This window comes from Panthera tigris, chromosome A3 (genome assembly GCF_018350195.1).
Source record: "Panthera tigris isolate Pti1 chromosome A3, P.tigris_Pti1_mat1.1, whole genome shotgun sequence".
NCBI classification, from domain to species: domain Eukaryota; kingdom Metazoa; phylum Chordata; class Mammalia; order Carnivora; family Felidae; genus Panthera; species Panthera tigris.
The window spans coordinates 29,652,038-29,671,110 of NC_056662.1; the positions used below are offsets into that span (position 1 = coordinate 29,652,038).

Sequence of the window (19,073 nt, forward strand, 5' to 3'; positions counted from 1 at the left end):
TTCAAATTATCTTCTCCACAAGAAAGAATGAAAAAAAAGACCACCCATTTTGTAGAAGGTAGATGTGTTGGCAACAAGGAAGACAAGATCAACAGGCTTATTAGAAGGATGACCTAAGGGATCTACCACAGTTATTTCTGTAATCTGGTCAGTTAATAAACAACTACTTTCAGGGACACCTGGGTGGCTCAGTCAGTTAAGCACTCAACCCGATTTTGGTTCAAGTCATGATCTCACAGTTCCTGAGTTTGAGCACACATTGGGCTCTGTGCTTACAATGCAGAGACCACTTGGGATTCTCTTTCCCTCTCTCTCTGGCCCTCCCCCACTCACATGCGTGTGTGTGCTCTCTCAAAAATAAACAAACTAAAAATAAATAAATAAATAAATAAATAAATAAATAAATAAATAAGTAAATGACTTCTTTCAAATTGAAAAAACTTACTTTTAAGTAATCTCTACACCCATTGTGGGACTTGAATTTACAATCCTGAGATCAAGACTGGCATGCTCCACCCACTGAGCCAGCCAGGCGCCCCTTATTAATTTTAAGCTTTTTTTTTTTTACGAGAAACTTTCAATATAAAAATAGGAGTATAACCTACATGTACCCATTACCCAGCTTTTACAATTTTTCAACTTATGGCCAATCTTTTAACCATTTTTGAAAAGACAAGTTGTATTATATGGCTCTCCCACCACAGGCTTGTCAATAATAGGCCTTGGGGTGCCTGGCTGGCTCAGTTGGTTGGGCGTCCAACTTCAGCTCGGGTCATGATCTCACAGTTTGTGGGCTCAAGCTCCATGTTGGGCTCTGTGCTGACAGCTTTGGATTCTGTGTCTCCCTCTCTCTCTGCCCTTCCCCCACTCACAGTCTCTGTCTCTCTCAAATAAATAAGCATTAAAAAAAAATAACAGGCCTTGAAGGTCCATGAAAAAGAGACGTTGTGATAGAACAAAACTGAACTGGGCTCTACTGGGAGCAAGTGGCATCAAAACAGGCCTGTCGAACTGGGCTATAAAGATAAGGCACCCAGAACAAGCATAATGAGCGTTTTGTAACTTGGGAACTCCAAAATCAGAATTTACCTGATGAGCTGGAAACAACAGTCAAGTGTTTCTGATGTGGAGGGGGGACCTAATGATGAAAAAGGGGCCACACAACTAAAGGACTCAGGGTCACAGTGAAGTCCTGGGTCCCTGCTCCTGAATCACCATCCTTCATATATATGCATCCTCAGCCATCCGAGATAATCATGCTGGGGCTCCAGGAGAAGTGAAAACTACCCTCAGGAAGCAAAAGAAATAAAAGCAGAGCCAGTGAATAAGCAAATGTAAATCATGATATTGAAATGTTTATAATCAGTTTCAGTATCACACACATAGATCAGTAATGTCATTGTTTTAACACCAGGTCTACTTTTTAAGATGTAAAAGCATTTAAAATAATTTCATGTATTAAATTTGGGGGATTTAAATGCTTAGAAGTATTTAAGTAATAATTGTTTAAATGCTTGAGAAATTACAAGTGGTTAAACCTGAAAGTTTTCATGTACTAATTGTGAAAGCGCTTTATACATATTTAGAAACATGTTAATCACTATTTCAAGAACTGTCCATTTGATAAATTTATTAGATTAGTAGGTTGATCACTAAATAATGCACAAGGGGTCACAGGTTTTTTCCTCCACACTAAGTGGGACATAAAGGGTTTTCGAAAGCTTCCAGGATGTGAGAAAGGGAATTTCCTTTTCCTCACTCTTGGCCTGTGGACTGTGTCCTGAGGGTGGAATGCAGGTGCTAAGACTCCTAGTCATCCTGCCACCTGGATAGAAGTGGCTAAGGACAAGTGAGGGAAAGGACGGAAGAGACCTTGCTCTGTAAGAAGCCCTTTCTGGTGGGGTCTTATTCTGATTCCCCTAGTCCAGAATGCAATCTGGCATGAGACTGTTCACAACTCCCCAGGTGCTTCCAATGGGCAACCAGGGCCCAGAACCATCCATCACTCAGACTGTAAGCCCCCTTTTCCCTTTGTAATTTTATGTTTCGTTCTGACACTAACGGTGCCTATATCTGTTCCTTCTCTCTCCTACTGGATTACGGGCTCCCAGGCAGTGCACGTGGCCCTTCCTAGCTCCAGGTGACTCCCAAGTGCCTGCTGCTGACGGAAGCAGCAGAGTCAGACCTCACTTGGAATTTAGGTACTATAGTTAATACTTACGGCACCAAATGAGTCAAAATCATCCTTGACAACACTCAGGAAGGCTCCACCCTAAAGCCTAATGTCCTGTCTCCGCATAATCATCCACACGGTTTCCTTCAGGGTGAGAACAGAAAGCTGCCTCCTCTACCAGGCACGAGAGGAAGTAGGTGGTTTATGTTTAGGGGCAATGTTGCATAAAAAATACACCTTTAAATACATGCCTCACCCTCAGCACAGCAGGATGCACACGCCATGAACAGCCTACAGGAACTACAGTGACTGACCCTACAGGAGACACACATCTCCCATCTCACACCCACTCCTGAGCATATGGTCCTTACATCCACCGGTGGGTGGAATCGCCCACACCATTTAAACTTTGTTGAGGATGCAGAGCTAAATTCATGCGATGGACTGTAGGAAGCACATCTCTCCACTGTACAATTCCTTCCAGCTCAAGTAGGTTCCCCGCTTCCTTCCACCTGCCCAGCCTCTCTCCCTCCCTGACTGCCCTTCCCTCCCTCTTAAAGACCGATGTCCCTTAGGATTCTATCCTTGGCACTTCACTCTTCTCCTTAAGGGCTCTCAGCACTCTATAGGGCTCCTGAATCCATCCATGTAAGCAACAGTGAGACCTCCCTCCCCAGTTAGGGGAGATGTGGCCCTAAGGTTGCTCACTTTTGCTCTGGGAAGGTTGCTCTGAGGCAGGGAGAGAAAGAACTCATCTATGTAGGGTACAAAGGAACACAATAAATGCTCAATATTCTTTTTAAATGAATGAATGCATAAGAATGGGACTTTCACCACAGGGCTCCTCCCACCCCCACCCACCCTGGATATAATTTGAGGACTAGGCTTCACTTGCTCATCTGGAATCTCAGGCCAGGCCTTTTGTCATACCAAGCCACACCAAGCTCAGCAGTGCTCACAGGTCTTTAATCTATAACTGCCTGGCCACATTCCATCTTTCCCCCAGGATGGTGGGGAGGGACCAAGATGTATGGCCAGGTAGGCTGTACCAGCTCCCAGTCCAAAAGGGAAGGGCTAGGTCACGCTGGGGCCTGGACAGGGGGCTCCTGGCCCCAGGCGATGAGGGAGTTGCTGGCCTGCGCAAGTTCGGTGATGGACACCCGGCCCCGCTGTCGGATGAAGTTAGCCACAGCAGTCAGTTCCTCGGGGGTTATGTAGATGAACTTGCCCCTGTCGTCAATCACACCTGTGGAGACAGGAGGGTTGTGGGGCTGAGCCCAGCCCTCTAAGCCCCCCTCCCCACCACTGCATAAGAATGCCTACCCAGCCACCCCTTTCTGGCTCAGAGCCCTCCAGGCTTGCCTGCCTGCCTGGCCTCCCCTGGCTGCATCCAATCGTGGCTAGGTGAGTCAAATCAGGCTGTCCCTGTCACCCTGAGCCACTCCCAGGCCTGGGCATATCCCTCTGCTCTGCGCCCTTCCTGCATGCACACCACTTCCCCATCCAGGGCTGGGAGTGCGGAGTCATCTGGCCTCTGGAACAAGTCCCTGCCAGGCCCTCTGTGGCTAGACACCCACCCCCCTCCCAGGCCAGGGTCTATGGCAAATGATTCTCATCCCCTCACCTGTCAGAGCCCCCTCAGCCAGCAGGTCTTGGATGCGGTTTATGGTGTCCTACGAGAAGAACAAGTCTCAGAGCAGAGACGGGCACTGCCATCCCCAGAAGACAGTCACAATCGCCCTCCGACCACAGCCGACTCTCCTCCCCTCCTTCTCATGGCCGCCCCCACGTGACTCTGTGCTTCTCCTTTGGAGGGGCCTAGGGGAGACAGGACTCTGGTCTTGGGGCCCTGTAAGACCCCTGAGAGAGGCTCACTTCAAGGCAGGAGAGGAGAGGTGGGGATGTCTGGCCACGAAGGCTGGCATAGCCTGTTTGCAAGACAGTTATCAAGGTAACTGGGTTTGGGCTGCCTCAGTTACAGGGGCTGCTGGAGTGATGGGGTTTGGGCTTTTTTCTTTTTCCTCCATCGAGTAGAAACACAGGATTCCTGGGGTGCCAAAGATTCCTACAGTCTACTCTTGCTTGGGGACATCAATACCCCATCTTTCAGGCGGGCCCCCTCTGACAGCCATATGGGCCCCGTGGCCACATTTCACGTAGCAGGCCACCCACCTTCAAGGGCTTACCTGAGTCCGTAGGCCCACCTGGGAAGCCAGGTCTTCCAAGAGCACGACCTTGGACTGCTGCAAAGAGGGGAGAGGAGAGAGAGGGGGACCTTGGGCAAAGCTGCTCGGCATAGAAGCCCTCTGAGGTTGGCATGCCCACCTGCTCTGCTCTGGTGGCTGGCTAAGCAGGCTACATGCTCCCATGGGACAGCCTTGTTCCGCTCACACACTACTCACACGCTCTCCCAGTTGCCTGTACACAGGCACACACGCACTCATAAACTCTCTTGTGCCCCTGCTTGCAGGGAGGGATCTGCCCAAACCACCACCTGCCCCATGAGCCACCTCCTGGCCTGGGGACTACCCTGGGACAGACACACATGAAGAGCTGAGTGCCGCTGCTACCTTCTCCTCTGCATCCGGCCATATCATTTCAACATCATGTACAGGCCAAAAACGGAAGCACCACAGAGATGAAGCCAGGGGCTGACAATTGCCAGAAGCTGACTAAAAAACTCCCTAGGACCTGTGTATGCTGAACACAAGGCCAAGGAGCTGAGGTGTATGTGGTGGGAAGGAGGGTGGGAAGGAGGTGTATGAGGTGGGAAGGAGGGTGCAGAGGTGCAAAAGACACATCCCCTGCCTGAGCTCAAGGCTGGCCGGGTAGACAGGTGAAAGCAGATGAGAAGCCCGGATGAGCCAGGGTCTTGGCAGAAGCAGTACAGCTCGGCTTGTCTCACCTTTGTTCACTGCCCCTGGCCTAGAGATCCCTGCGACCATGACATGCCACACTTTTCACCATCCCCTTCACACTGCTGAGGCACTATGCTCACCCTTAAAATAACTATGGCTAAATTTGCTCAGTGCTTTCCATGCACTACCATGCTGTGTGTGCTTCCCTCTCACCCTCAGTAGAAAGTTTAGTTCCCGGGGTGGGGGGAGGGGGAAGTGCAGGTGCTGCCGAGGCTCTACCTCTGGGTCCTACACATGCATCTGCGCCTGCCTCCCCTCCAGACAGCATAGCATGTGACTCGAGAGAAGGCGGTCTTTTGCGTTTCCAGGAATCTTCCATAGCGAATCAGCTGGGGGAGGAGTGACACGGTGACACCTCCTCAGCTGCAGATGGCATGTGACTGTTCAAAATGCCAAACTGAACGTTCAGGCGGGGAGGCAAGTGAGCGGCAGTTGGGCCAGGGGGTGGCGAGCACAAAGTGACCTGGCCAGCTGACCTCTACCTACAAAGCAGGGAGCAGGCGCGGGGTTCTCAGTGACAGCTCAGAGTGTGAGCATGGAGTCACCCTCTTAAGACCCGGCCCGAGGGGCTGCTGGGGTCAAGAGTATGTTTAGAAAAACAAACCAACCCACTCAGCCCTGGTCAGGAAAGAGAGGGGACTGACAACCTGGAGGAGCCTGGAGGAAGGCAGGTGGGCTGTATTCCAGAAGTCCTCCTCCCTGCCGACAACAGCGCTGGGAGGATCAACTGGCACGGGCCGGAAAGACCTCCAGGGTCCAGAGGAGTCTGGAGAACCCCCGGAAAATGGCCTCTGCAAGCAAGCGCTGCAACTGCCGCAGGGGGGGCGGGCCCTTGCTCAGGTCTCTGCAGAGGAGAGGGGGAGCTAACGCTAGCGATCAAAGCTTTCCTGAAGGAGACTTAAGACCATGTTGCTGTCCGCTGGGTAGGTGGGGACGGCAGGTTCCAAACAGCAGCAGGAAAGTGTGAGAGAGGTCCTGCTGGCCCTCGAAGGTGCCAGCGTGGAGAACCGGCAGAGAATGGGCTGTATCAGAGGGGAACGGCGCTCTCTCCCTCCCAGTAACACCCGGCCCCCAGGCTGTGAGCACGGCTCCTCGCCGCTGGGAGGAGTCTGAACCCTGTTCCCTTTGGAAGAGGTGGGGGGGAGGATTATGCAAGGCCTGGCTCCTTGGCACCCCCTAGTAGCACCCCCACTGCCGCCCCCACTCCCTCTGTACCCCTTCCCTCAGCCGCCTCTGCACCTGTGAGCTGCACTTGAAAACCTCTCCCCTTGTCGCATCCTTCGTGGGAGAGAAGTTGCTTAGCAGCAAAGCAGAGCAGGACGTGCTTATGCAACCCGGAGCAGTACCCGGTGCGGCTACAGACAGAGTGGGGCACACGTGCCGCCCCGCCCTCGATTCCAAAGGAAACATCATCCTGTTTCCCTGAAGACCTAAGTTCCCGGTCAGGAACACATGGCAAGAGATACTTGTTTCAACTCAGTGGAGGCTCAGTGTGACAGAACTGACAGAAAACACATGTGAAGAAACCTGAAAACACAGTGACTCACTGAGCGTGGGGTCTGAGGAGCAGGGAGACTGTCAAACCCTGACTGTGAGGAAGTGATTGAAGGCTCAGGCCTCCCACACAGACCGGGTCCCTCTCCACTGTCAGAGGAGAGCGAGGTCTGCCAGGAGCGGGCAGCTCAGACTCTCCGGTCCCCCATCCATGCCTGCACAAGCACGAATAAGCTGCCCGTACCCTGGCTTCAGTCTGCTCCCTCCAGGCCAAGAGAGCACACGTCACACACACACACACACACACACACACACACACACACACACACACACGACTCACAAGTGACACACACGCGTGAGGCAGGGGGCAGACACCCAGGCTCTGTCCGGTGGCTTCTTACCTTTATGTAGTTGATGAACTCTGTCAGGAAGCTGTGGGACTAGAGGGGCAGAGAAATCAGGGTGAATGTCTCCCCTGCAGGGGCCACAGGGGTCTACGCCTACCCACCAGCCTGTGTGAGCAGAGCCTCCCAGAGCGAGGGGTGGGAGGCACCACCTCTCCTGAGGACGAGGCCTCTGGCCGCTAGAGGCTGCTGGGCCTGATGCCCACCCACTTCTCACTGCCTGACAAGGGTGGCAGGCGAGGAGCAATGGGGCATCTGGGATGGGGTGGTGGGCCTGGTGGGCATGGGGAGGGGCTTCCCAGGGGCAGTGTGGACCCACCTGTTCCTCAGTCATGGTCTCACCCACACCTTCCTCCTCTACCACGAAGGCCTCCTTCAGTTTCAGGTACTCCTCATGTTCCCGCTGGGCCTGCTCCTCCCGGGCCTTCCTCTCTTCCTCCTCCTGTGGACAAGAGTCAGGTACTGTGGGGCAGGTGCCCACCCCATCCCTATTCTGGGCTCTGCTGCCCCCACAGCGCACCAGGGCACACAGTCCAGCCCTCTCTCAGTTCCTTCAAGACTCTGCTCTCTCAACCTCAAGCTGAGCTGCAGGCAGAGGCCCCTCTTCTCACCAGTTTCATTACCTCCCAGACACATGCTGCTCAGCCCCCTCTCCTTGAAAATCCTCCCGTGACCCCACCCCACAGTACCTTGCAATCACCCCCCCTCCTTCTCTTCTTGTCATGTCTGAACTTTGTGGACAAACGCCCAGGCTCCATTTCCTCATCACCCTTTCACCCCTCCTGCCTACTCCAGTCTGACTTCTCCACCAAAACAAGTGCTACAGTCCCACCCCTACCCTCCATCTCACCAAATCCAAGGGACAACCATCAGCCTCACAGCCTCTTAGTGGTGCCGGGAGAGCTGACCATTTCCTCTTCCCTTGCTTGGCTTGCAGACCCTACCCTCTCCAGGACTTCCTCCTGCTCCTTGGGCCATTCTCCCCACCTCCTCCTTGCTCAGCCCTGTTCCCCGCCCCCCCCCCTTCCTCGGGTCACCTTGCCATGCCCACAGCATCAACAACCATCTCCTCGCCAGTGACTGCCACAGTTGTACCCCTGCCCAGATCTTTCCTCCCACGTGACACATCCACTGGGCCATCTCACAGGCACTTCAAATTGCATATGTCCCAGAAAGACCCTGTGATCTACTCCCCACACGTCCGGTCCTCCTCCTGGGTCCCTGGCTCAGTGAGTCACACAGCCATCTGGCCACCTGGTCAGAAATAAAGTCCTATCTACCACTTCTGCCTTCAACTTCCGGAAAACTTCTCAGTCCATCCGTGTTGCTCAATCACCACCACCACCTAGTGCCATAGCCTCCCCCCAAGTCATCCTATTTTCCACAGCTCTCAAGAAGATCTTTTTAAAACACATAGCTAAAGTTGGGGCAAAGAACATAGAAAATGAACCTGGTGCATCTTGTGGTGCCAGAAAGAAAGTACTCAGGAAACCAAACAATGAAGTTACGTCAAAGGTACATGGGAGCCAATTGTGAGAGCTCCCAATGGTCTATATAATAAGATAAGACAGTATTGGACTCTAACACAACATACAAAATAAATATCCTCTAGTCTGTGTAGATATAAACAAACAATTATATAAATAAAAAAGAAAAAGTATAGCTCTGGAACAAAAAAATTCCCAATACTTTGTGTAGATACTCTCCCCTGAAAGAGGTGGAGAATAACTCTACCCACCCCTTAAGTGTGGGCTGTGCACAGCGACTTGTTTCCAAAGAAGTACAGCAAGGAAAGAGTTAACATTCCAGTGCAGAAATCTGGCAAATACAACCTGAGCCAAGCAATCAAGGTTAACATCAGTAAAGACAAGTTGACAACATGTATCTTTGATACAATGAGAATGTCACTTCACCTGTGACCTTCCTCCCAGAAACCCATAAGCCCAGTCCAATTATGAGAAAAAAACCCATCAGCTGAACGCAAACTGAGGAATGTTCTATAATATTTGCCTGATATTCCTCAAAACTATCAACGTCATCAAAAGCAAGGAAAACCTGAGAAAATGTCACAACCCAGAGAAGCCTAAGGAGACATGGTAACTAAATGTAATGTGGTATCCTGGATGCAACCCAGGAAAAGGAAAAGGAAAAGGAAAAGGAAAAGGAAAAGGAAAAGGAAAAGGAAAAGGAAAAGGAAAAGGAAAAGGAAACTGGAGGAAAATTAATGAAATCTGAATAATGTATGGGGTTTAGTTAAAACAACGTATACTGGGGCGCCTGGGTGGCTCAGCTGGTTAAGCATCCAACTTTGGCTCAGGTCATGATCTCACGGTTCATGAGTTCAAGTCCCAAATCAAGCTCTCTGCTGTCAGCACAGAGCCCACTTCGGATCTTCTGTTCCCCTCTTTCCTTGCCTCTCCCCTACTCGCATGCGCTCTCTTGCTCTCTCTCAAAAATAAACACCAACAAACAATGTGTCAGTACTGATTGTGAGAAATATACCACATTAAGATAAGATGCTAATAACGGGAAACTAGGTGCAGGAAAGGAGAATCCTTTCCTAAAGATCATTTAGGGTCCATTACACAATATCAATATTCAAAAAGGTAAAAAAATCCTTTCCACTAATGCCTCCTCTCTGCCGTGGTCTGGCCCATCTGCTATGGCACCCACAGCCAGGCTTTCTGCCATCCAGGGTCCCTGGACAATAGGACCAGTCAGAGGCCAAGGGCCAGCTTCCCCCAGGTGGGAAGCCCTCGCTCTCACTCTATACACACCACAGCTTTGTGATGTTCCTTTTCTCAAGCACTCGTTCTCAGAAAGGGAGCCACTGGCAAACAAATGCTCATTAACCACCTTTACTGCAGAAGTCCCCATTCTCTGGGCATCTATCTTCTCCATGGCAGGCCCTAAACAGGACCTGGATCAGGCAGGATCCACCAACTCTTACAATGACCTCTAACAATTTCAAGGCCCTTAGGGTCCAGACCCCACCCCCTCTCTGACCCCTCTCCTTCTTGCTTACCTTGTTCCAGCCACTCTAGCCATCTCAATTTTCTTTAAATGCTCACTTTCCTTTAAACTGTATGCTCAATAAGCCAAATGAACAAAAATCCCCATCTCAGGGGCACCTGGGTGGCTCAGTCGGTTGAGCGTCCAACTTCGGTTCAGGTCATGATCTCGCTGTCTGTGAGTTTGAGCCCCGCATTGGGCTCTGTGCTGACAGCTCAGAGCCTGGAGCCTGTTTCAGATTCTGTGTCTCCCGTGCTCACTTCGGCAGCACATATACTAAGATTCTGTGTCTCCCTCTCTCTCTTCCCCTCCCTGACCCATGCTCTGTCTCTCTCTGTCAAAAATAAATAAACATTAAAAAAAAAAAAATCCCCATCTCAAGCTCTGCTTTTCAGCAGCAGCTTTATATAGGTTGTGTTTAGAGTTCAGGGCCAAATAAACCAGGCCTGCTCCTGAACCCAGTCCATGGCCCATCTTCTAGGTTAGGTGTGGGGAGCTGCACAGGAAGCAAGGCTGCCTGGTCAGGGCTCAGAAGTTGGGGGGGGGGGTTTGCCTCACCTTTTGTTCCTCCTCCAGGCGAAGGCGCTCCTCCTCTTTCTTCCATTCTGCCTCACGCTGGGACTCAAGGCGTTTCCGCTCCTCACGTTCAGCCTCCTCTGCCTGGAGAGAGGCCTTTGTAGGGGGCATATTCCCACTCCCAACTAGAGTTTGCCCACCTCACAAACAGGCCAGGGAAGGTAATGACTGGGCCGGACCACAGACCCAAGCTGCAGGAGACAGAGCCAGGCAAGCAGCATGCAAAGAGCCCAAGGTAAGGTTCTGACATGGGGGACAAGAAAGGCAGGACCCTTTCCCATTTCCCAGAGCTGCACCCCATCCCTCCTGCTTGCCTCACGCTGGGCTTTTCGCGCCTGTTTTTCCTCTAACTTCCGTAGTTTCTTGGCTCCAATTTTCCCTGACAGGTGACTTTCCACTGGCTTCTCGATACCTTCTTCCTCTTGGGCTGAGAACAGTCAAAGAAAGACATTTCAGCTCCTGGAGAGGACCAATGAGGATGAGTCCATCCTACTCCTTGTTCTTTTCCACATTGTGGGGGGAGGGGGGATGGGATCCCCTTCCTCCCACCTGTAAATGTCACTAGCCCAGTTCTGCCCTCCAAAGACATCTGTCATGAACGTAGAAATTCACACTCTGAGTGCGTGTATGCCAAAAAGTGTGTGTAGAGTGTGTGTGTGTTGAGGATAGCAGATAAGGTGGGGTAAGGGTGAGAAAATGATGGGGCAAAGGAACAGATGATAACTTTAGATGCTGCATAGCCACAAAAAGGGAGGTGTTGGGTTCCAATATCGGAGTGTCTGAAAATCACAGTCAGGCATATCTGGGCTTGCAGAGTTCTCTGGTTTGTTTCTGAGCCAAACCTCCAGGGAAGGATGGCCCCATGGGGAAATGTATCCCTCCAGGGAAGGATGGCCCCATGGGGAAATGCAACCCCACCTCATATCTGAAATTGTCCTCACTGTGGTCAGGAACGGCTGAGGGTTCTGGGCTCAACGCCTGGCCAAAAAAGATAGCTCCAACCCCAAGACTACCTAAAATTAAGGCTAGCTAAAGGTTAACTGTTGATGCCGGGGCAGCAGGAACGTCTGATCCCAAGTCTGAGACAAGGGGGATGGTACCACAGAGTGAGTCTTTTTTGAGTCAAAAGGGGCTAATTCCCAGAAGTACAAGGGCAAAAGCCCCAAATGCCTCTTCCTCAGGCTCACACCAGGTTTCAGCACTGGAGAAGAGGTATTTTTTCCCACAATCCCAGGGGCTCTGTTGGTCTCTCAGGGATATGGACGCTTCTGTCAACAAATTTCTTCAACCTCAAACACAGGTGATCTCACTTCAGGAACTACAGAAGCTCTTGGCTAGGCACTCTGGCCCTAGAGTGAGGCTCTCAGAAAATGAATGTGCCGAAACCACTAAGGTGCTGGGATATGAGAAGTAGACTAAGGAACTTTCTGGGTCAATCTGAAGACCTCTGCCCTCTTGCTTAGACACTGAAAACCAAGATAAAGGAAGAGGGGGCTGGCCTAATAGAATAGGGGTCAGGGTCCAGAACTGCTGGTTTCTGGGACCAAAGGATGGGTCTCAAGTATTCCCTACTCCAACTTTATCTTGTGGCTCCCAGACATGTCTCCTATACTCTAGCTTCACACTCCACTCTTCCATCCAGCTTTGGAGGTGCCCTTATGCCCTTAAACAGCCCCTTTCCCCTCCAGCCTGGGCCCCTCTCACCTGGGATGATGGCCTCCTCCTCATTCTCATCCACCTCTGCCCAGGCAATACGCTGAGCTCGACGCTGGGCCTGCAGGCGGCTGCCCAGGTCCCTCCGGCGCCGGGGCCTGCCCCCTGCTCTCTGCTCCTCGAGGTCCAGGGGCTGAGGCTGGGCCACTGAGCCTGCTACTACAGGCTGCTCCTCATTGTGCAACGACTCCTGGCCAGCTGTAGGGAAGAGAGGAACCACAATACTGTCTAGCAACCCAATCCACTTGATAGCAGGGGAGAACCCCGGATGTCTCACCCTCCACTTAACGTTCTCCAGGCTCCTGCTGCCCAAAGCACAAAGCCCCAATTTTCTCAGATATTAAGGCCTTTATAACCCAGACCCACACCTTGGTCCTATGCAGCAAGATCATCCGTTCCCTCTTGCCTTTGTCAATACCTTTCCATCTGGTCTGTCAGGATACTGCCACCCTGCAAGACAGAGATGAAGCCCTACCTCCTCCAGGAAGCTCACCCTGACCTCTCCAGACTTCATGTGAATGCCCACTGCAGGACTGCATCTATTGCTTGCCTCAATACCACCTGCCATAGTTTTATAAGGCATGCCAACCAGGAGCACACCTGCTCCCGGGGGCTGTGTGTTTCCTTCCAGGAAGACTTCTTGGCTATCTGCTTTACCTCAGCTTTCTCTCTCCTGCCCTTGGAGCATGTAGGTGCTCTGAAGTAACTTGTGGGCCCAGGGAGGGGAAGAGACCATATATATACAAATCCACATAACGACAAGAAATGGGAAATGACGAGAGGAAGAGAATGATAGGAGTATCTGAACTGTACCCTGGCAGATGACATGGCCTCCTGGTCGGGGTACAGAACAGGGAAGGTGCTCTCTTTGAAGGGGAAGGACAGAGGCTCAGGTAGTTACAGCTCGTAGGTAAGCACAAAACACTCAAGTGCCCCCTTCTTGGCATCCACTCTGGAGCCGGCCTGGGTGGGACGGGAAACCCCTGCGGCCTCTCCGTTGGGTGCCCCAATGAGGGACGGGAGTGTGTCCGCCAGGGCCTGGCCCTCTGGGTCTGGAGTGTCGGAAGGCGAGAAGAGGAATTGAGAGAAGCTGTCTCTGAGGTTAGGAGAGAGGTGTAGAGCGCTGCCATCTAGGCGGCGAGTAGGGTTAGAACGCTACGTCTGCGCCCGCTCCCCGACGCGCAGGAATGCGCATGCGTGCAGCTGGCCTGAAGCGCGACGAGCGCCATCCGGCGCGGAGCAACTCGTCGGTCCAGGCAAGCAAGGCCAGCGCATGCGCAGAAGCCGCGGTGCGATGGCCTACAAAGGCTCAGGCCAGAGAACGCGGCCCCACCGGTCCTGGAGCGGCGGTATCTCTTACCTGCTGTTGCCCGGCCCCTGCTGCGAGTCAGGAAATAGATAAGGCCGACAAGCAGAGCCGCTGCCACCAAGTATACCACGGGGCCCACCATGACGAAAGCTTTCAGGCGTAACAAGCTCTTCCACCCTGAGGCCCGGATCTCCCGGGTCCCGCCCAACGTCCACATGGCCCCTCCTATCCCCCCTCTAGACCCCGCCCACCACCCGGGGCTCCGCCCAGGCCGCACACTTCATCTCATTATTTTACCCTAAGGAATGTGGGAAGCATAAAAATACCCATTCCTTTAGGTGGAAATTATTGCAAACGGTTTTGTGCAGTGCGACATTTATATATGTTTTAAAAGCACTGAGCAATACCACACAGTGTTTATGAAAACATACATATGTGGAAAAAGTACAATAAGATGCTTAGGAATGATATACACCAACTTCAGGATAGAGGTTACCTTTGAGGGAAAGCCATGGATAGGATTAAGGGCAGAGATTTGCCTATATCTGTGACATATAATTTCATTAAAAGGGGAGAGAGGAGTAGACTAAATCTCCTATTTAGTGATATACTTTGGTACCCAGACCTGCAGTTTTATACCTATTTTAACATTAGGTTTATTATTTTAAATTAGCTTTATTAGACTAATATGAAAATTAGTGACCCAGTTTTCCATAGCGAGCACTCAAAATTTAAATACCCAGAGGAGATTTGAATTTCCAATTAATTCTTAAGAATTATTTAAAGGGCCGCCTGGGTGGTTCAGTTGGTTGAGCACCTGACTCTTGATTTTGGCTCAGATCATGCATGATCCCAGGGTTGTGGGATCAAGCCCCTTATTGGGGTCTGCGCTGAGAGTGAAGCCTGTTTAAAATTCTCTCTCTCCATCTGTCCCTCTCCCCTGCTTGTGCTCTCTCCCTCCCTCTCTAAAATAAAATTAAAAATTAAAAAAAAAAGAATTACTTAAAAACTAGGAAAAAAATTATACTTCAATAAAGTTGTTTGGAAAAAAAAAAAAACAGGGGACAGGATGTGAACTCAAGAATTTTTTTTAATGTTTATTTATTTTGGGAGAGCGTGCAAGAGTGGGCAAAGGGGCAGAGAGAGGAGAGAGAGAATACCAAGCTGACAGTGCAGAGCCCCACATGGGGCTTGATCCCACAAACTGTGAAGTCATGTCCTGACCCAAAACCAAGAGTCAGATGTTTAACCAATTGAGCCAACCAGGCACTCTTCAAGATTTTTTAACAAGCAAATAGCAACTGCTGGGAATTTGCTGTAACAGTAATATGAAGTTTTTGTGTGTGTAATAACACAAAGATCAAAGGACCAATGGTATGAAGTGTAAGATTTGAAAAAAGATGGTACCATGTTAAAAGTTTAACATCTGTTATGTTGGAATATTGGGAACTTCAGCATCTATTTTATTATTTTCTGTAACTTTGGAAATTTCATAATTCACATTTTTAAATTTTAAGCAAGCAAACAGGCCAGGATAGGTGAAATAAAAATAGCAAATGTTTAAAATTGTTAAATTTGGGTAATGGGGCTTTTTTCCATATTTTGCTAAGTTTGACATTTTTGCATAAGTTGAAATTTCCCATTAAAAAGTTTTATTGAAAATTAAAAATTACGGCAGCGCCTGGATGGCTCAGTTGGTTGAGCCTCCAACTCTTGAGTTCAGCTCAGGTCTTGATCCCAGGGTCCGTGGAATGGAGCCCCACTTCAGGTTCCACACCAAGCAGGAAGCCTGCTTGAGATTCCTTCTGTCTCCCTTTGCCTCTCTCCTCCTTGCTCACTCGCTCTCTCAAAAACAAAAACTAACAACAACAACAAAACACTAAAAAATACACAGGGCATGTAGCTGGCTCAATTGATCTCAGGGTCATGGGTTTGAGCCCCACATTGGATGTAGAGATTAATAAAATACATAAACTTCCTCTAAAACCTAAAAATTAAAACATCATACATTTTTGTGTGTAATTTGCACATGCATAGAAAGTTTCTGGAAGGGCAAAGCAACAGCCAATAGAGAGAACTCTTCCTCGCTGCCTCAAACAGATATAATTTTTACAGCTTTCATTTAGTTCCCAGGTTCTCAGAATCCTGGAGCCCAAGCATGTCATTAAGATTTGTGGAGGGGGTGGAAGACAGCAGGGAGAACAGGGAGACAGCTGCTGCCGCCCGGGTCTAGGTATGAACAAAATAGGGCTGGGTTCATGACAGTAGCAGTGGGGGTAGAGAGGAGGGGACTGACTGAAGAACTATTTCAGAGGTAGAATTGACAGGACCTCACGAGCTCCTTTGAGAGCAAGAATCATCCTTCTTTGCTTAACGGGATTTCCCTCACAACGGAAGGGTGTGTGATTCCAAAGAGATTTCCCGTTATATTCCTTACTAAATTTTAGGAGGTAAAAATTCACATAGTTGAACTCAAGCATAGTTCGTTTAATGAACTACTGCAATCCCCTTTCGCTCTCTTCTAACTATGAACTTGACTGTCTCTTTATACCTTTGCTCATCAGTTAAATCAGTACATTTCTTTTTCGTTTTGTTGTTGACTAGGAGGATCTCTGTCATTGCAAACAAGAGTCCCGACTAAAGATTACATATACACAAACTTTTGCATGAATTACAGGTATTCATGTATCTCCTCTCTCCCCACAAGCTCTTATACTCCTAGGCCTTCAGCTTTAGAGTGAGGTGTAGCTAAAGCGAATACCCACTCACAATATTCCCTGCTTAATAACCCTTTATGGGCTCCAACGGTTTGCTGGGTGACTGTCCACACCTCTCCAACCTCAGTGATGATTCCCTTAGCACCCAGTGCTCCCAGGGTCCTTCCACTGACCATATTGCATGATATTTGTTTGTGTGGTACAGGGACACACGTCCCAGGCGAAGAGCTTCTTGCCTGAGGCTGTAGCTGAAGCTTTCCACAACCAGGAGCTCAGCTTTGCTCCCTGGGGAGAGCTCCCCTGGGGATTCCCAATGCCATCATGAAGAAGGAAGACAGATGACACAAAAGAAGGGCCACTCACTCCCTGAATCTAACCCACTATGTTCAGATGAACTCCAAGGACCCTCGTAGATTGCCTCATCAAATTGCCTAAACAGGAAACTTCAGACCCCATCCCCCCACCACCACAGGGCACAGTAATGCCTTTTGGCCTCTGCAACATTCCTGCTATGGTAACGTCATTGAGCAAAGGTTTTTAGAGAACATGGGAATTTTTCGATATTCCCTGACAAATTTGAGGGTCTAAAAAAAAAGGGATTATCAGAGGACAAGAACATTAAGCAAAATAACTCATCCAGGCACTGACAGACCTCTGACTTCTGATGCTCTGTCAGGAGTTTCCTCACCAGTAAAGAACCACCCTGAATCTGCCCTTGCTGAGTCCCTGGAGGAAGGAGACAGGTGATTTGTTCACTGGGGATGTCAGCAGTGGGTCAAGGCCTCTGGTACAGGTGGGTCTGCTGGGGGCACTCCCTACTCTTTGTACTGTCAGGGAGAAAGAACTTCCTCTGTCCTACAGTCCTCCTAGAAGGATTTAGAATCAAATTGACATGAGAGATTAAGAGGAGAAAACCACATTAAAAAAATTTTTTTTAGTGTTTTTGAGAGATAAAGAGAGACAGAGACAGAGTGTGAACAGGGGAGGAGCAGACAGATAGGGAGACACAGAATCAGAAGCAGGCTCCAAGCACAGAGCCTGATGCGGGGCTCAAACTCACAAACCGCAAGATTGTGACCTGGGACGAAGTCGGACGTTCAACTGGCTGAGCCACCCAGGCGCCCCGAGAAAAATCACATTTAAAAGGCATGTGTACAGGGAATCCACATAGACAAGACATTCCAAGACAATGAAATTGCTGCCTCCAATAAGACAAAGGGGCAATGTGAGGCTCACTAGGAGGAGAAGGGGTAGGGGACTGAGGATACAAAGGGAAGAAAACTCATTAGCAAGGTGAAAAGAGATATTTGGAAAAAAACAAGGTTGCTCTATTATGCAGATAAATGCCTTCATAAAGGGGGGGGTCTCTGTTAATTAATACTTCTCTTCCTGTTGCAGACTCTCCTTTCCAATGTAAATTTAGGCAGTTGGGGGGGGGTGGGGAGATAGAGAGCGTTTCCTGCATCGATTGCGTTTTCATTACTTTTAACTCGGAATAATCTTTGTGCCACAGTGGCACATTTTGGGGCATCTCATCCTGTACCCCTTCACTGTTTTCGGGATGCAAAGAACTGGCTGAGGCAGTGGGCATGGAGAAGGCATGATGGATCTGAGAGGCTGTAGGGATGAGGGAATGAGGGAGTCAAAACACAGAGGTCTCAAGCCTGGGAGACAGGTGAAAAGACCAGGTTTGTTTTAGGCTATGCCAAATTTAAATTCAAAGGCAAGTAGCGGGATCTAAAAAAAATGAAAACAGGGGCGGCTGGGTGGCTCAGTCAGTTGACCCTCAACTTCAGCTCAGGTCATGATCTCAGGGTAAGTTCAAGCCCCACATCCGACTCGCTGCTGTCAGTGCAAAGCCCACTTGGGATCCTCTGTCTCCCTCTCTTTCTCTGCCCTTCCCCCGCTGACGCTCTCTCAAAAATAAATATTTAAAACAAACAAACAAACAAACTCATAGTTAACGAGAACAGACTGGTAGTTGGATGACTGGAGAATGGGTGAAGGGGGTTGACAGGTACAAACTTCCAGTTGTAAAATAAATAATCCTGGAGATGTACAGCATGGTAGCACGTTGACTACGTACTGCATATTTTAAAGTTAGTGAGAGTCAATCTAAAAAGTTCTCATCACAAGAAAAAATACATAAGGTGATCGATGTTAACCAGACTTACGGAGGTGAACGCTTCCAAATGTATACAAAGATCAAGCCATTAGTTGCACACCTGAAACTGATACAGTATTATATGTTAATTATATCTTAATTTAAAACAAGTTTTGTTCTTGTTTTTGTTTTTAACCCACGGTCAGACTTGACGGGAAAGGAGAGACGGGAGTGGGGCTGAAGATGAGGTCAGGATAAAGACCCAGGTTTGCAGCCCTTGCCCGGAAGGAAACAGCTCTCAGAGGCAGATTTGGAGGCGCCCGCGGAGAACGCGAACCGCCCAGAGCACAAGACTGCAGCTCATTACCGTGAAGGTTCTTAGCCTCCCTCGGTGCCCCCTTCCCAGAGTGGGGAGAAAGCAGGGTAGGGGGCGGTGGTTGCAATGGTCTCTTCTGGTCCTCGAAAAGAGCGCCCCTTGGCGGGAGGGCCTGGTCTCGACCGCCAGTCTCTGGAAGACCTCGCAATTCCGGCGCAGACGGGCCGCGCCATTTTCCCCCCTTCTAGCGCCCGGCGCCCCAGGCTGTTCAACCAGATAAGAGGCGCTCTGCTCCCGGAATCTGAGCAAGGAAGCCGGGCCCCCAGCGCGGACTTCT

At 49.9% G+C, this 19,073-nt stretch overlaps 1 protein-coding gene across 1 annotated transcript; it reads right to left on the reverse strand.

Moving 5' to 3' along the window:
• Window positions 1–1,615: 1,615 nt before the first annotated feature.
• Window positions 1,616–13,816, reverse strand: DDRGK1 (DDRGK domain containing 1). Its single transcript, XM_007073211.2, has 9 exons — window positions 13,651–13,816; window positions 12,282–12,488; window positions 10,892–11,004; window positions 10,560–10,661; window positions 7,309–7,431; window positions 6,987–7,025; window positions 4,360–4,416; window positions 3,798–3,846; window positions 1,616–3,419 (listed from the first exon to the last, which is right to left on the reverse strand). Exons 1-9 carry the CDS (start codon window positions 13,814–13,816, stop codon window positions 3,253–3,255), a joined length of 1,023 nt encoding a protein of 340 aa, XP_007073273.1. The 3' UTR covers window positions 1,616–3,252.
• Window positions 13,817–19,073: the final 5,257 nt, after the last annotated feature.